A 16,270-nucleotide genomic window follows, 5' to 3' on the forward strand; every position below is an offset into this window, starting at 1 on the left:
TATAGAAAGATCCAACCTACTCATTTAGCACCCTATGGTAAATTCGTCAACCGGAATCGGAACCGGTTCCGGTTAACCATTTATTACATACCGGTCCGGTTTCGATTTTTTTGAAACCGGAACTGGTTAAACCGGTAAAACCGGTGGAATTAATTTTTTTTTTTTTTTAAATATAGCCGTTGGGCTGTTGCCTGTTGGACCGTTGGGCAACGGTCCATTTGCAAAAATGGCCGTTGCCAAACGGTCCCAAACCTATTTTTTGCCCCCAACCCCCCAAAACTTTTTTTTTTAACACTTTAACCCATCCCCCACGCCTATATAAACCCCTCTCCATTTCCATTATAATCTACACCAATTCATTCTTCTCTTTCTCTCAAATCTCAATCTCTCAATTATAGTTACTTTGCAACAATTAACCACTTTAAATTTCTCTCAAATAATTATTATAAAGTCTTATTATAGTTTCAATTATTAATTTTGCAATTATAATATTGTTGGTGGAGTTAGTGATTTTACAACAATCCGAAGTAGCTTTGGTGGATTTGCAATTCTAGCCGCCTTCACTTTGTTGGAAATTAGTCCGGCAATTTGGTACCTTCGTTCCAAACTCTATCTTTATTTTTCGCAATTTAATTTACGCAATTTAATTCTAGCAATTTAATTTGTTGCAATTTATTTTCTTGTGATTTATTTGAGTGTGATTTAAATTAATTCTATTTAATAATGGCGAAGAGATTTAGACGTGGTGCCGATAATAGTGGTATTGTTAGGGGTGGGCTTAATGAGGAAACATTTGTGGAAGAAACGCCTAATTTAGGTATTGATGTTGGTAGAAATAATTCACTTTTAGGTCATCAGGCAATGCAACAACATTATACCGACACTTTTAATGAAATTGATGATGATGATGAAACACAAGCCCCCGAAAATCCCATAGGAGATATATGTCTTGCACAATCACATACACAAGACAAACCGCCTAGAACTCGTAAGCCAACCGCTAAAATTTGAAAATTTATGACTAAGGATAGGGAAAACCAAACAGTTAAATATACCCTATGTGGACAAGTATTTGCTTTTAGGCAAGGAACTAGTAAGGATGGTGGAACGAGTACACTAAATGGTCATATCAGAAAGAAACATATGGATGTTTGGGGAGAGCAAACGGGTTCAAATGTGGGGGGTATTCAAATGACGATAGACCCACGAACCGGTAAAAATTTTAAGTATGACAAGAAAAAAGAGTGTGTAGAAATAGCTAAAATGATAGCTTATGATTGTTTACCATTTTCCTTTCCTTCGGGTTTGGGGTTTGTTATTTACATTCAACGTTGTTGTAATCCGTTATTTGAGGGTATTCCTAGAAGTACTTGTAGAGCGGATGTTATAGATTTGTATAAAAAATATAGATTTTATTTGCGCCATGTATTTAATTCTTTAAATTGTAATGTTTCTCTTACCGCTGATTTGGGTCTTAGTCTTAACAAGTTAGATTTTTTTACTATTACATGTCATTGGGTTGATGACAATTGGGTTATGCAAAAAAGAATTATAGCTTTTTTATATGATGAAGGAAAAGGTCGTCACGATGGAAAATTTTTAGCGGATTCAATGTCTACTATTATGAGATTTTTTAGCATTTATAGAAAAACACTTTGTATTGCTTTAGATAATGCTTCTAATAATACAAAGGCAATTGGTCTTTTAAAAAGAGAATTAAACCCTCCGCTAAAAAATATTTTTCATGTGAGATGTAGTTGTCACATTTTAAACTTAATTGTTAAAGATGGTCTTGTGTGTTTTGACGATTCTATTCAAAAAGTTAGAGATGCGGTTGCGTTTCTTTTTTATAATGCTAATAGGCGAAGATTTAGAGATTTTAAGAATGCTTGTGTGGAAAATAACCTTAGACCTAGGAAAATTCGAGTAGAAATTGAGACTAGGTGGAACTACACTTACATTATGCTACAACAAGCATATGAGTATAGGATTCCCATACAACAAGTTCACAACAAATATAATATTAATAGTGATGATTAGTTAAATTTTACACATTGAGAAGATGTTAAGGAATGTGTTGAACTCTTACAAATTTTTTATAATGCAACTCTTGCTTTTTCTAAACAATTCTATCCCACGGTAACCGAAATTTTAGCCTACTTAGCGAAAATAGCTAGAGTTTTACAAGAGTATAAATATAAACCCGGTTATCAAGCGGCTATTTTTGATATGATAATCAAATTTAAGAAGTATTTTTTTTCCATCCCAACTTTATTTATATTGGGTTCTCTTTTAAATCCTTGTTTAAAAGTGTCTTATACTAAAGCATTGGTTGGCCAAATTTATACATTTTTAGAAATTGAAGAGGGAGTTCAACCAACTTTAGCTGAAGCCGAACTCGCTATTGATGACGAGTTTAAAAAAGTGTTTACTCATTATTCTAATTTGGAAGAACGTGCTACACCCGTTGCTTCACGCCCTACTACTTCTCAAAGTAGCAAAAAGGGCTTGTCGGGTTTGTCGCATTTAAAAGTTTTGCATTCACAGCCAACTCCTTCTTGTAGTGCAAACTTTGATGAATATAACTTTTATTTGATGCAGTCAAATGTGGATATTGTCACGACCCGGACTACGGGCCGCGACGGGCATCCGGGGCTAACCACCAAATACCATTCATGCTATTACTTATCCGCTCTCATTTATACTATATGCTTATAATCGTGGAAACATGTCATCATATGAAGCGTAATTACTTTTATAAACATAAGCCCTTCGGCTATCAAAATAACATATACATGCATATACATATACACGGAGACCATGGGACCATACTACCCACACATGCGTATCTACGAGCCTCTACTAGAGTACTAGACATATGGACGGGACAGGACCCCGTCGTGCCCAATCATGAGAGTATATACATATATGTACCAAAAGAATAATCAATGGCACCTCCGGACAATGGAGTGCTCACACGTCCGCTACTAGCTCCTATAGATCAGCACCGTCTCCTTGCCTACCTGTGGGCATGAACACAGCGTCCAAATAAAACGGACGTCAGTACGAACATTGTACTGAGTATGTAAGGCAGGAATGAAATAAGCATAGTAAGCATATCATAAGTCAGGGGATGGAGAGACAACCTGTGTACTCTTATAATCATAGGTACATTTCATATACATTTATCATACATAAGCATGTCATATACATTACCATAGCGTATACTTTATCATGTCACATATACATCATCATGCCATACATGCATCGTCATATCAATCGTACATCATCATGTCGTTAACCCGCGTCCGGGTAACCATCATATGTCGCCCACTAGTGGTGTCATGCCCGCCCTCTAGGCTCGGTAGAATCACAGCCCCGCCTTAGCGTGACATGCCCGGCCATCTAGGCACGGTAGAATCATAGCAGCCCGCCTTAGCGGTGACATGCCCCGCCATCTAGGCACGGTAGAATTATAGCAGCCCGCGTTAGCGGTGACATGCCCAGCCATCTAGGCACGGTAGAATCATATCCTCATACATAGCATGCATTTATCATCGTACATTATACATCATCGTAGTCATCGCTATCATTCATTTCATAGGTATATCATAGTTTCATCATAATTTAATATCATCATACATATATTATCAATTCATACATTAGAACTTGGAAGCAAGTATAGTCATGTCGGGGTGACGTAAGGTCATGAATCCCCGATGTCATTATGAGCATTCGTAACTATCATGCCTCACCTTGAAGGAACAAACATAAGGTGTGTGTATGTAGTGATTGACATCAATAGATTTCATATGACTTCATTAGCTTAGTTGGAACATCACATTATAGGCTATAGCATCTCTAGGTTTAAGCTCATCATTATCATTATCGTAATCGTAGCATATCTCTTATCTCGTATGGCTATTCATGCATAATGGCTCGCAGCCTTCTTGAAGATAGGACATTCGTAATGAAAGAGGAAATTCATTCATATGGACTCATGCCTTAGAAGGAAGGGATTAGCCTCACATACCTTTGTCGTTTACTATTCTATCGTTTGCTCGTTCTCCTTGAGTGCACTTGTTTATACCTTCAAAAGAATACGTATCGTCATTAGCTATATCGTCGTGAAAGCATACTTACTAAAGCTATAGAAATTTGGGCAGCACTTCCTTTGTTTATACTACTTTCCGCCATATTCCATATCAACTCCCAACATTCATAACAATCATCACAATATCGCTAACAACAATCGTCATTCATTTACATAATTCGCATTTCATAATTCTACTTCAATTCTCCATATTCATGACTAAAAGTCCATCGTCGTATTCTTTCATATCCCATACTTGTTTCATGTTATATAGGTCACTTATAACACATTCATAACATCAACATATCCATTTTCATGATTCAATTCAACTACCACACACTAGCAATACTATTCACACATTTGATGACCCATTTGCTATACACTTCTACAATCCATGAGTCTTAACTTAATAATACTTCAAATAGCATGTAAAGGTCATGAAACTTACCTTAGATGATGGAGGAATAGGCTTACAATGGTGATTCACCCTTAGCACCAAAACCCTACTTTATCTCTCTTGGGATTTCTTGACTTGGATGACTTTTAATGGGTCTCCTTCACTTGATTTTCTTGATTTCTTGTTGTTGATCCTTGATTTCTATGGATTTCTCATGGATGAAATGTTTGGAACACTCTGAGGTTTCTTGTGTTGTGGAGAAGTGAGGTGAAATGAAATGGAAATGAAAAATGGTCCCTTATATAAAATAATCTTGACCCCCGATTGAAATATACGGACCAACATACGGTCCGTATAAAATCTATCGACCGTATGTTGGACCGTATATCCGGTCCGATGAATCATGACATACTGGGCTGGATTTACGGCTGGACATACGGTCCGTAGATCCTATACGGCCAGTATGTCTGGCCGTATGTTTGCCCAGTTTTCCGAGAATTATTTCGTCGACTCGTTTGATCTCCGATCCTTATGGAACCTTCTTAACACTTGTTCCTTACTTCAATACCATTCTAAGGGACGTTATAACTCTTCCTCAAAGGGTCATTAAGACATCTTTTACTTAATACTCGAATTTCTCACCCGATACCCAACATACGACTCGCTTCTCTTAACAACTTCCTTTCCTTAACCCGAATGTCTTTGGAAATCTTAATTAGCATCATCAATTACTATCTCTTGCTTACCCCAACCTCGTATACGTCATGTCCTTCGTGAGTCTATTCACTGTACGCTAACGGAAAATTTTCTAAGGTGTAACAGATATCAAGGAACTAGATGAGTTGGACGTCTTAACATGGTGGAAGAAATACAAGGCAAGTCATCCGATACTCTTAAGAATGACTCGAGATATCCTTACGGTTCAAGTATCAACCGTGGCTTCGGAGAGTGCATTTAGCCAAGGAAGACAACAAATTGGAGACTATAGACACTCATTATCCAGGCTTTAGCTTGCAAGTACTAGTGTGCATTCGCGATTGGATTAGATCGGAGCGACGCAACCAAAACTTAGAAGCGGGGAAGGCGAAGAGGAAGAGATTGAAGATTTGATAGCAAGTGGACCGGACCAAATGGAAGACTTTGAAGATATCTCCATGGCCGAATATGATATGGGAGAAATTAACCAAATGATTGAGAATTGGTGATTTTATTATTCTACTATTTCTTTGCAACTCATGTATTATTTGCAAGTTAAAAAAAAACTACAACTTGCAAATAAATGTTATCCAAGAACGAATAAAATATATGGCTCATTGAGCTTTCTTCTATTTACTTGTGTTCATATTTTTACTTATATTAAGTTAGGAATATACCTAAAATATACTAAGAATATACTTATAATATACATCTACTTAAAGTAAAAACTAGAAAGTTATATACTTGAAAAATAACTAAAATATACTAAGAATATACTTATAATATATAATATACATATAACTTAAACATATATATATATATATATATATATATATATATATATATATATATATATATATATATATATATATGTAAGTTATATAACCTAAGTTATATATATATATACCTAAAATATATAAGTATATAATATATATATAACTTATAATATATATATATATATATATATATATATATATATATATATATATATATATAAGTTATATAACCTAAGTATATTGATATATATATATATATTCTTACTATATTTTAGGTATATGTAGTATAACTTAATATATATATATATATATATATATATATATATATATATATATATATATATACGTATATATATAATTTATGAACTTAGAAAAAAATTAAGCTATAAATAACTTAAGTTATAATATATAAGTTATAAGTATATATAGTATACTTAAACATATATATATATATATATATACACGTATATGCTGTATTGCTGACTTGTTGTTAGCCTGTTAATCAGTAAATATATAAACTTTACTTATAAACTTGTATAACATATGTAAATATACCTACAATATACTAATAAATACTATAATATATATATACTATACAAAAAACAAAAACAAAAAGGGGTTTTGGACGTGTTTGAACCGGACCGGTTCTGGTTTCGGGTTTTTAACCGGTGGCCAGTTTCGTAACCGGTTACTGGTCCGGTCCGATTCAAACCGGTTGACGGGTTTACCCTATGGGCGGCTGATGGCCTTTGTTAAGCTAATAAATCTACACAAGTTGCCACTTTTTCCGAAGTTGATAATGTTCCACAATTGCTAAGAAGCTGTTGTCCAGCTTAATTAATTGTTATGTTGATCGTTGAGAAATTCATACGCCATGCACTGCCCCCTTCACAAAGAAATATCACATTCAAAGTACACTGTACATTGTATTTTCTGCTAACAATATGTATACATCGTTCTTACCTGTCATTTGCAATATGATGTATCGTGGACCCTAAAGAATACTTGGAGATCAATTTTCATTTTCCTATCTTGACATTGATTGGAACCAAAATATAATCATTTAAAAAAGTAACATACAAATATATCATCATCTAAAGTTTCGTTGGTCAATAGTTTCTAGAGTCTATAATATCTTAAATTAAAGTCTGACAACAACTGTTTAGATATTTTAATGTTCATCTTGTAGTAAACGACTTGCATTACTTTGAAATTTCAGAAGTTTATTTCCAAATAGTCAGCCAATGGCGTGTTCAATTTTGACACATTCATTGCAAACTTCAGTATATACTCTCTAAATCGCATCCATATTTCATCAAAATACACTACTAATTAGCGACAAATTATCAAAAAAAATTTGTTATCTAAGAGCTATTTAGCGACGAGGTTCATAGCTAATTTCAGTTTTTTGACACTCTACCACCACCTCTAATCCACCCAAAATACCAAAGATGTATAGAGTTGCAAGTGCATCAGAGTACTTGGTGATCACAGGATTAGGGATCACTGACATAAATATAACCAAGAAAGCATGGGTACTTCCAGGACAATCATGTACAAAGTTTGATGTTTCCCCTGTGAATTACACTTTTGAAGTCCAAGCTATGAGTGCTGAAAAGCTCCCTTTCCTTCTTCCAGCTGTTTTCACAGTTGGTCCTAGAGTTGATGATGAACCCAGCCTCTTGAAGTACGCAAAACTCATCTCTCCACATGACAAATACTCAAACCATGTCCAAGATCTTGTTCAAGGTATAATTTCTTTTTCCTTTTGTTTATATATTGGGGGTGCCGGAATCAGAAATCTCCCCTCAAGCTCAGGTACATGAGAAGAATTCACTTAATATTTTTTTCCTATGGGAGAACCCTACTTTCCCATGATTTTTTATCCCACTTCGTTGACTACTAGGTAACATCCGTGGGTACTGTAATGAATTTGGTAATTCCTTGTTCAAGATATAATTTTCTTATGACGGTGGGGCTAGGGGTGCACATTGACTTTTTCACCGAGTACATACTATCTCCCACCAATATAGATACCGGATAATTCTGTGTACCAAAATTTTCTAACAATTTTTTTTTTTTTTGGCCTCAATTGAAATTTGAACTTTCATCTCCCCTGATTTTCATCCACTTCAATGACCACTAGTATGTATCCCCTGGTTTACAATTAATTTGGTGATTCCCATTGTTCAAGGTATCATTGAAGGAGAAACTCGAGTTCTTGCTGCATCAATGACAATGGAAGAGATATTCAAAGGAACCAAAGAGTTCAAACAAGAAGTGTTCGAGAAAGTCCAACTCGAACTAAACCAATTTGGGCTTTTAATCTACAATGCAAACGTCAAACAACTCGTTGATGTTCGAGGACACGAGTACTTCTCATACTTGGGTCAAAAGACTCAAATGGAAGCTGCAAATCAAGCAAAAATAGATGTTGCGGAAGCCAGAATGAAAGGAGAGATTGGGGCGAAGCTAAGATTAGGACAAACGCTACAGAACGCTGCAAAGATCGATGCAGAAACGAGGATTATATCGACGCAAAGAGAAGGAGAAGGGAAGAAAGAGGAGATAAAAGTGCAGACTGAAGTGAAGGTTTATGAAAACCATAGAGAAGCAGAAGTTGCTGAAGCGAATGCAGTGTTGGCAAAGAAGAAAGCAGGGTGGGCTAAAGAAGCACAAGTTGCAGAGGTGGAGGCACAGAAAGCAGTGGCTCTGAGGGATGCTGAGTTACAGAAGGAAGTGGAGAGGATGAATGCTTTGGCCATGACAGAGAAGCTTAAGGCTGAGTTCTTGAGCAAAGCTAGCGTTGAGTATGAAACTAAGGTTAGCCTAATAGCTTCTGACTACATAAAATAATTAACCTCTACTTAAATAGGCCATGCTTCATTGTCTATACAAAATTTTACTTAATCTATACTCCATCCGTGTTTCAATTTATGTGACAAAGTTTGAATAGGCACAAAGTTTAAGGAAAATAAAAGGACTCTTGAAATTTGTGATCATAAACATATCATAAGCTCATAACATTATGTGGTTATAAGACTTTTGAAACTTGTTGTCTTAAAGATTCTCATTAAGAGTAAAATGAGAAACTTAAGTTAAATTATATCCAAATATAGAAAGTTGTCATTCTTTTCTAGGACAGACTAAATAGAAAATGTTGCCACAGGAACTGCAATGGAGGAAGTAATATCTCTGATTAAGCGAGAACAAACAATAATTCACACTATCAGTGTAGTTTAATATGTGATAAAGTAGATCTTAGTTACAATGTTTATCAGGTTACTGATTAATGCTTATCATAGCAGTCTTACAACTTACCGGATTGTGTATAATTTTTACATTGTCAATACATTAAACTTAAACCAAAAAGGAAAACCTAAATGTGAAGTTTCTAATGCCTCATTGGTCTAAAAGGTGCAAGAGGCAAATTGGGAGCTCTACAAGAAACAAAAAGAAGCAGAAGCATTTCTCTATGAAAAGGAGAAAGAGGCAGAAGCACAGAAAGCAACTGCAGAGGCTGATTTCTATAGACGTAAACAGATCATCGATGGAGACTTATATGCAAAGATGAAGGAAGCAGAAGGACTTAAAGCTCTAGCAGAAGCTCAAGGCACATATTTGCACACTCTCTTAGAAGCTTTGGGTGGAAACTATGGAGCTCTAAGGGATTACTTAATGATCAGTGGTGGAATGTTTCAAGAACTTGCCAAGATTAATGGTGAGGCTATTCGTGGCCTACAACCCAAAATCAGTATTTGGACAAATGGAGGATCTCATGAGGTAAATGCAGAAGGTGGTGGAAGTGCCCTAAAAGAAGTTGCTGGCATCTATAAAACATTGCCACCATTGTTTAAGACTGTTCATGAACAGACTGGAATGATGCCACCTACATGGATGGGCACCATCACTAATGACTCTAGCCAATGATTCTTGTCCTCTATGAGAAATAATGCAATGATCAAATTGTCACACTTTTGCTATTGTGTTCAAATACAAGCACCAAGGGATTGGTCTACTAGATTTGTGCTAGTTCATGTGACTTGAGGCTTGGCACAACCACGTCTAAGCAGTAGGTGAAGAGTTTGATTCAATTGTTAAACTTAATAAAATTCAATCGCTGTCGTTTGTTTACATCTCTTTCTTACATGGAGGAATTTCCAAATTAGGCATTATTAATCAGTTTTTTCGGTCAGATTATTTAATAGTGAGCTAGCAACATCGAGTGAAAACTTATATGTGAGACTATTAAAAAAGACCATGTGACATTAAATGAGACCCGGCAGACCATTTCACTTCCTAGAGGTGGAGTGCGAAGAATTTTGTGATCAGAATTTCCATTAAAGAAAGATCAGAAAATAAACATTACTACTCAATTTATTTATTTTAAAAAAAGAAGTAAATTTCACCTCAACCAGTCGGGTTACAACACTGATAATTGGATTTACAGGAGCAAATGATTATAATCAGACCCCTTTCCCCGAACTTCACAAAAAAAAAAAAAAAAAAAAAAAAAGGAAATGTTTGTGCTGCAATAGAAGACAGTAGGGAAATTACAATATTTTTAGTTTTTCCAGATTCAAACTATATAAACTTTGATTAATATTTTATAATGTATTTTTTTCATCATATTGATTTGAGGAAACTGCATGCAACTTAATTATAGTACTTTTCGTATAGTTTTTGAATATCTAAATATTAATTGTAAAACATTAAGTTGATCTAATTCAATTTTAGTCAAATTCACTCTCAGAAAGCTAAAGATACCACACAAATTAGAACGAAGGGAGTTCATTGTTGAGGGATAACCGAATTTGATTTTTTCATGTGTACAGGGAAGCAAATTAACAATACTATGACAGATAACCTAGCTAATTATGCCACTAATATGGATATTTTTGGTACTTTTGAACAGCAAGATTATGTCCACCTAATAGCTTTCTGTAGGTTGATGTCTATTTCACTATATGTAATCTAAAATACATAAATTAGACATCGCGTATTTAGCTGCTTATTAGTTTCCTCCCCACCCCCCCCCCCCACCCCACCCCCACACACCCTCTTTAATTTATTCACTTAATTTGATTAGGCATGGAGTTTAAAAAAATAAAGAAGACTTTTGAATTTTATGATCTTAAACTATAGAAGCGTGTAATGTACCATAATTCTTAAATATATCAAGTAGGATGTTAGGCGTAAAAAAGTGGCAGAGCCAGAAATTTTGTCAAGGGTGTTCGAATTTATGTAATATATATGAAGGGCTTAATATGCCATACATCTCTTAATTAATATGTAATAATTGATATGTTTACACGGTATAATTTTTCGGCGAAGTGTGTTCGGTTGCACACCTTTTCTGGGCTGTGGCTCCGCCACTGGTGTAAAGAGTTACTAAATATCGAAAGTGACATTCTTTTTTATACAGATTAAAAAAGAAAGTAAGACAAACAAATTAAAGCAGAGGGGTAGAAACTTTGATAGGAATTCGAATATGGCATAAATGTAATCTCTTCCAAAAGGACAGAGAAGAGGTAATAAATTTGACAACTGTGCAAAACATTAGAACACTGTCGGATGAAGTTCAGACATATATGTCTAAAGTTGAGGACCGCTAAACCAAACTTTTGATATGTATGCTGGATTTAGACTAAGGCCAAACTTCAAGCAAAAATGCTGGAAGTAGAGTGTGCCAAGGCTAAACTTCATGCAAAAATGTAAGAAGTTTAGCTTATCAAGACCAATTATAGGTAAGAATATCGGATATTTGCTAGTAGACATTAGACGCGGGTTTTAACAATTTCAATTGCGTATGCCTTAAGTTGCTTCTGAAGTGGCTAGCCTTTGCAAATATTTATACACAAAAAATAAGGCTTTAAATGGTGATCCCCAAATCAGCTATTGTGCACTTGCCCTTTTAAATTCAAGACCAATTTTCTATTAATAGAACAAATCTTGAATCTGAAAATGAAAGAACGGACAGGAAAAAAAAGAGGAGACTTTGAAAACCTACAAAAAATTAGATGAGAAATCTATATGAACTAAACCATAAGCCAAACAAGACTAGGGAATCTAGGTGAGCAAGGGAAGGAAGCGGAGACTGGATCAGCGCAGTAATGGGTCTCTTGATATGGAAATGGCTGTATAGTTTACTATGTCGATCACAATCTTCTTCTTTTTTCCCCTTTTTTTTTTAATTAACCGATAAAGTAAAATTATCTCGAGATTATAGTCCTAAAATTATAATTATTGGACTACTTTATTCCACCTCCTATGTGGGATAAAATAACACCAAACTTGAGGTATATATTAATCTTGAAATTAATTATATCTTCAACCAAACAAAAGATAATTTTAATTTCAAACTTAATCCTGAAATATCTCACCTTATCTCATGAACCAAACGACGTTTAAGTTATCTGCACTAAAAGTGTATAGATTTTTTATACTATCAGATATCTACACGTTACCACTTTTTCCTACCGTTGATAATGTTACGCAATTGCTATGTAACAGCAGTACAGCTTTAATTAATTGTTTTCTTGATGATATATATTCGAGAAATTCATGGTTTGGCTCAATATGATGCAATGTGGACCATTTCTAAAGAATACTTGGAGATCAGTCTTCATTGTTCTATCTTGGCATTCAACGGTGTGTTCAATTTTGACACATTCATTGCAGACTCCGGTATATATACTCTCTAATCTCATCCATATTCCATCATAATACACTACTAATTATAGGCAGATTATCAAAAAAATTGTTAGCTACGAATTATTTAGCAACGAAGTTTGTAGCTGATGCCAATTTTCTTTTTGTAGCGGTACCTCCAGTGCCACCTCTAATCCACCCAAAATACCAAAAATGTATAGAGTAGCAAGAGCATCAGAGTCCTTGGTGATCACAGGGTCAGGGATCACTGACATAAATATAACCAAGAAAGCATGGGTACTTCCAGGACAATCATGTACAAAGTTTGATATTTCCCCTGTGAATTACACTTTTGAAGTCCAAGCTATGAGTGCTGAAAAGCTCCCTTTTCTTCTTCCAGCTGTTTTCACAGTTGGTCCTAGAGCTGATGATGAGGCCAGCCTCATGAAGTATGCAAAACTCATCTCTCCACATGACAAACTCTCAAACCATGTCAAAGATCATGTTCAAGGTTTTTTTTTTTTTTTTTTTTTTTTTTTTTTCGGAATACAATAGTGGTAGATGAAAAAGCTTGTGTGTGCCTCAACAATTTTACAGAGTATCTCTACCTACTACTTCCCACCAATATTGGTATAGAGTAACTCTCCTGCTAAGCTTAAGTAGATGGAAAGAATTCACCTAATAATTTTTTCCTCTACTGGGATTTTGAATCCTAGTCTTCAAATGACTTTTTATCCCGCTAAGTAACACCTGTAATTAATTTGGTACTTCCCCTATTCAAGGTATAATGCCTTTTATTATGGTGGTGTTCGGGGTAACTTAGGTGCAACTTACCAGAAGAAAAGAGGGAAGAAATAATATAGTACTAATATTTACTTTTTCCAGCTCTCAAAAATGGAGAAGAATAAAAAATCTAGTGAAGCCCTAAAACTCATAGGTAATTTGAGACAATCAAGAATAATAAGATAAGCTAACACAATAGCCTCTCTCATATCTCATAAACCAATCCAGAATGAGGTTAATTAGAAAATTATGATAACTCACTGACAATTCATTTCTAAGTTTACTAGATCGATAATATCTAACACTAAAACGTATAGACCCAATGTGTGCAAATTGACTATTTCACCAAGTACATACTATCTCCCACCAGTATAGGTACCGGATAACTATGCGCACATAAGCTTAGGCAGATGAGACGAAATTACCAAACAATTTTTTTTTGTCTCCATTGAGATTTTAACTCTGATCTCCCCTCATCCACTTCAATAACCGCTAGTATATATTCCCTGGCTTATAATTAATTTGGCTATTCCCATTGTTCAAGGTATCATTGAAGGAGAAACTCGAGTTCTTGCTGCATCAATGACAATGGAAGAAATATTCAAAGGAACCAAAGAGTTCAAACAAGAAGTGTTCGAGAAAGTCCAACTCGAACTAAACCAATTTGGACTGCTAATCTACAATGCTAATGTTAAACAACTCGTTGATGTTCAAGGACACGAGTGCTTCTCATACTTGGGACAAAAGACTCAAATGGAAGCTGCAAATCAAGCGAAAATAGACGTTGCAGAAGCCAGAATGAAAGGAGAGATCGGCGAGAAGCTGAGACTAGGAGAAACGCTACAGAACGCTGCAAAGATCGATGCAGAAACAAGGATTATATCGACGCAGAGGGGAGGAGAAGGGAGGAAAGCGGAGATAAAAGTGAGGACTGAAGTGAAGGTTTATGAAAACCACAGAGAAGCAGAAGTTGCTGAAGCAAATGCAGTGTTGGCAAAGAAGAAAGCAGGGTGGGCTAAAGAAGCACAAGTGGCAGAGGTGGAGGCAGAGAAAGCAGTGGCTTTGAGGGATGCTGAGTTGCAAAAGGAAGTGGAAAGGATGAATGCTTTGGCCATGACAGAGAAGCTTAAGGCTGAGTTATTGAGCAAAGCTAGTGTTGAGTATGAAACTAAGGTTAGCCTAATGCCTTATGACAACATAAAATTATTAATCTCTACTTAAATAGGCCATGCTTCATTGTCTCTATACAAAATTCACACACTATCAGTGTAGTTTAACATGTGAAAAAGTAGGTTAGTTTACCATTTTTACCAGGTTACTGATCAATACTTATCACAACAATTTATGTGTGATTACCTTACAACTGACTTGATTGAGTACAATTTTTACGCAATCAATACATAAAACTTGAACTCGGAAAAATAAATCCATAACCATGAAGTTTCTAATGCCTCATTGGTCTAAAAGGTGCAAGAGGCAAATTGGGAGCTCTACAAGAAACAAAAAGAAGAAGAAGCATTTCTCTACGAAAAGGAGAAAGAAGCAGAAGCACAGAGAGCAACTGCGGAGGCTGATTTCTACAGACGTAAACAGATCATCGATGGAGATTTATATGCAAAGATGAAGGAAGCAGAAGGACTTAAAGCTCTAGCAGAAGCTCAAGGCACGTATTTGCACACTCTCTTAGAAGCTGTGGGTGGGAACTATGAAGCTGTAAGGGATTACTTAATGATTAGTGGTGGAATGTTTCAAGATCTTGCCAAGATTAATGGTGACGCAATTCATGGCCTACAACCCAAAATCAGCATTTGGACAAATGGAGAAGGATCTCATGAGGCAACTGCAGAAGGTGGTGGAAGTGCCCTAAAGGAAGTTGCTGGCATCTACAAAACATTGCCACCATTGTTTAAGACTGTCCATGAACAGACTGGAATGATGCCACCTACATGGATGGGCACCATAACTAATGACTCTAGTCAATGATTCTTGTCCTCATTCGAAAAATAATGCAATCGATCAAAATGTCGCACTCTTGCTATTTTTTCAAATAAGAACACCAAGAGATTGGTCTACTAGATTAGTGCTGGTGCATGTGACTTGAGGCTTGCTCAGTTAATAAAGCACATCCACGTCTAAGCAGTAAGTCCAGAGTTTGACTCAATTGTTGAACTTAATAAAGTTCAACAGCTGTTGTTTGTTTACATCTTTTTCTTACATGTTGAGATTTTTAAATTGGGCATCTTTGATCAACTTTTCAATGAAATTATTTAATAGTTGAGCTTCACCAACATCAAAATGAAACCTATATCTGAGAGCTTGAACTGACAGCAGCCCCACGGGAGAACCTTTCATTAAATGAATACAACAACATACCCAGTGTAATCCCACTAGTGGGGTCTGGGGAAAATGTATTAAGTGGGATTGATCCCTAGTCCTCTAGGTAAATAACTCAACCTTCAACCAAGTGCACCATTTCATAAATGAATGACTATTAAAATACGAAAGACAGAGGAACACAGAAAATAAACAGAAGAGCTAAAAAAACATAGCCGGCCGGATTACAACACTGATAATTGGATTTGAAGGAACAAAAGAAGATTAGAATCAGATCCCTTCCCCATTACTATTAAAAAAAAGGACATGTTGTGCTGCAATAGAAGAAGACAGTGAATGTACGCAACTCCAGAATAAAACCACAAAATAAAAGAAAGTTCAAGAAGATAGCGAACTAAGACGAATATGTAGTAAGAAAAAAAGGATATGTGTTAACGAACTATGAAATATCAAAACATATTCGTTGTCCTAGTTGATGCTCAAAAAGAAGCAACCAACAGGCGAAGGCCAATAGCAGAAACCCAAAGAGAAGAAGAAAAA

The 16,270-nt window shown here is 35.5% G+C and overlaps 2 protein-coding genes across 2 annotated transcripts; both read left to right on the plus strand.

The window, feature by feature from the left end:
* The first annotated feature begins 7,084 nt into the window (after window positions 1–7,084).
* LOC132052018 (flotillin-like protein 3) lies at window positions 7,085–10,096 on the plus strand. The gene is made up of 3 exons (XM_059443348.1): window positions 7,085–7,711; window positions 8,157–8,785; window positions 9,380–10,096. The coding sequence occupies exons 1-3, from the start codon at window positions 7,414–7,416 to the stop codon at window positions 9,890–9,892; spliced, it is 1,440 nt and encodes a 479-aa protein (XP_059299331.1). The 5' UTR covers window positions 7,085–7,413; the 3' UTR covers window positions 9,893–10,096.
* A 2,690-nt stretch (window positions 10,097–12,786) lies between these two features.
* Window positions 12,787–15,659, plus strand: LOC132052020 (flotillin-like protein 3). The gene is made up of 3 exons (XM_059443349.1): window positions 12,787–13,124; window positions 13,941–14,569; window positions 14,864–15,659. The coding sequence occupies exons 1-3, from the start codon at window positions 12,827–12,829 to the stop codon at window positions 15,377–15,379; spliced, it is 1,443 nt and encodes a 480-aa protein (XP_059299332.1). The 5' UTR covers window positions 12,787–12,826; the 3' UTR covers window positions 15,380–15,659.
* The last annotated feature ends 611 nt before the right edge of the window (window positions 15,660–16,270 follow it).

This window comes from Lycium ferocissimum, chromosome 4 (assembly GCF_029784015.1).
Source record: "Lycium ferocissimum isolate CSIRO_LF1 chromosome 4, AGI_CSIRO_Lferr_CH_V1, whole genome shotgun sequence".
In the NCBI taxonomy this organism is placed as follows: domain Eukaryota; kingdom Viridiplantae; phylum Streptophyta; class Magnoliopsida; order Solanales; family Solanaceae; genus Lycium; species Lycium ferocissimum.

Excerpts from the sequence above, each read along its gene's own strand:
- LOC132052018 (XM_059443348.1), top strand. The coding sequence starts at position 7,414 with ATGTATAGAGTTGCAAGTGCATCAGAGTACTTGGTGATCACAGGATTA. Across the intron at positions 7,712-8,156 it reads TGTCCAAGATCTTGTTCAAG|GTATCATTGAAGGAGAAACT; the intron begins GTATAATTTCTT and ends CCATTGTTCAAG. Across the intron at positions 8,786-9,379 it reads GCGTTGAGTATGAAACTAAG|GTGCAAGAGGCAAATTGGGA; the intron begins GTTAGCCTAATA and ends TTGGTCTAAAAG.
- LOC132052020 (XM_059443349.1), top strand. The coding sequence starts at position 12,827 with ATGTATAGAGTAGCAAGAGCATCAGAGTCCTTGGTGATCACAGGGTCA. Across the intron at positions 13,125-13,940 it reads TGTCAAAGATCATGTTCAAG|GTATCATTGAAGGAGAAACT; the intron begins GTTTTTTTTTTT and ends CCATTGTTCAAG. Across the intron at positions 14,570-14,863 it reads GTGTTGAGTATGAAACTAAG|GTGCAAGAGGCAAATTGGGA; the intron begins GTTAGCCTAATG and ends TTGGTCTAAAAG.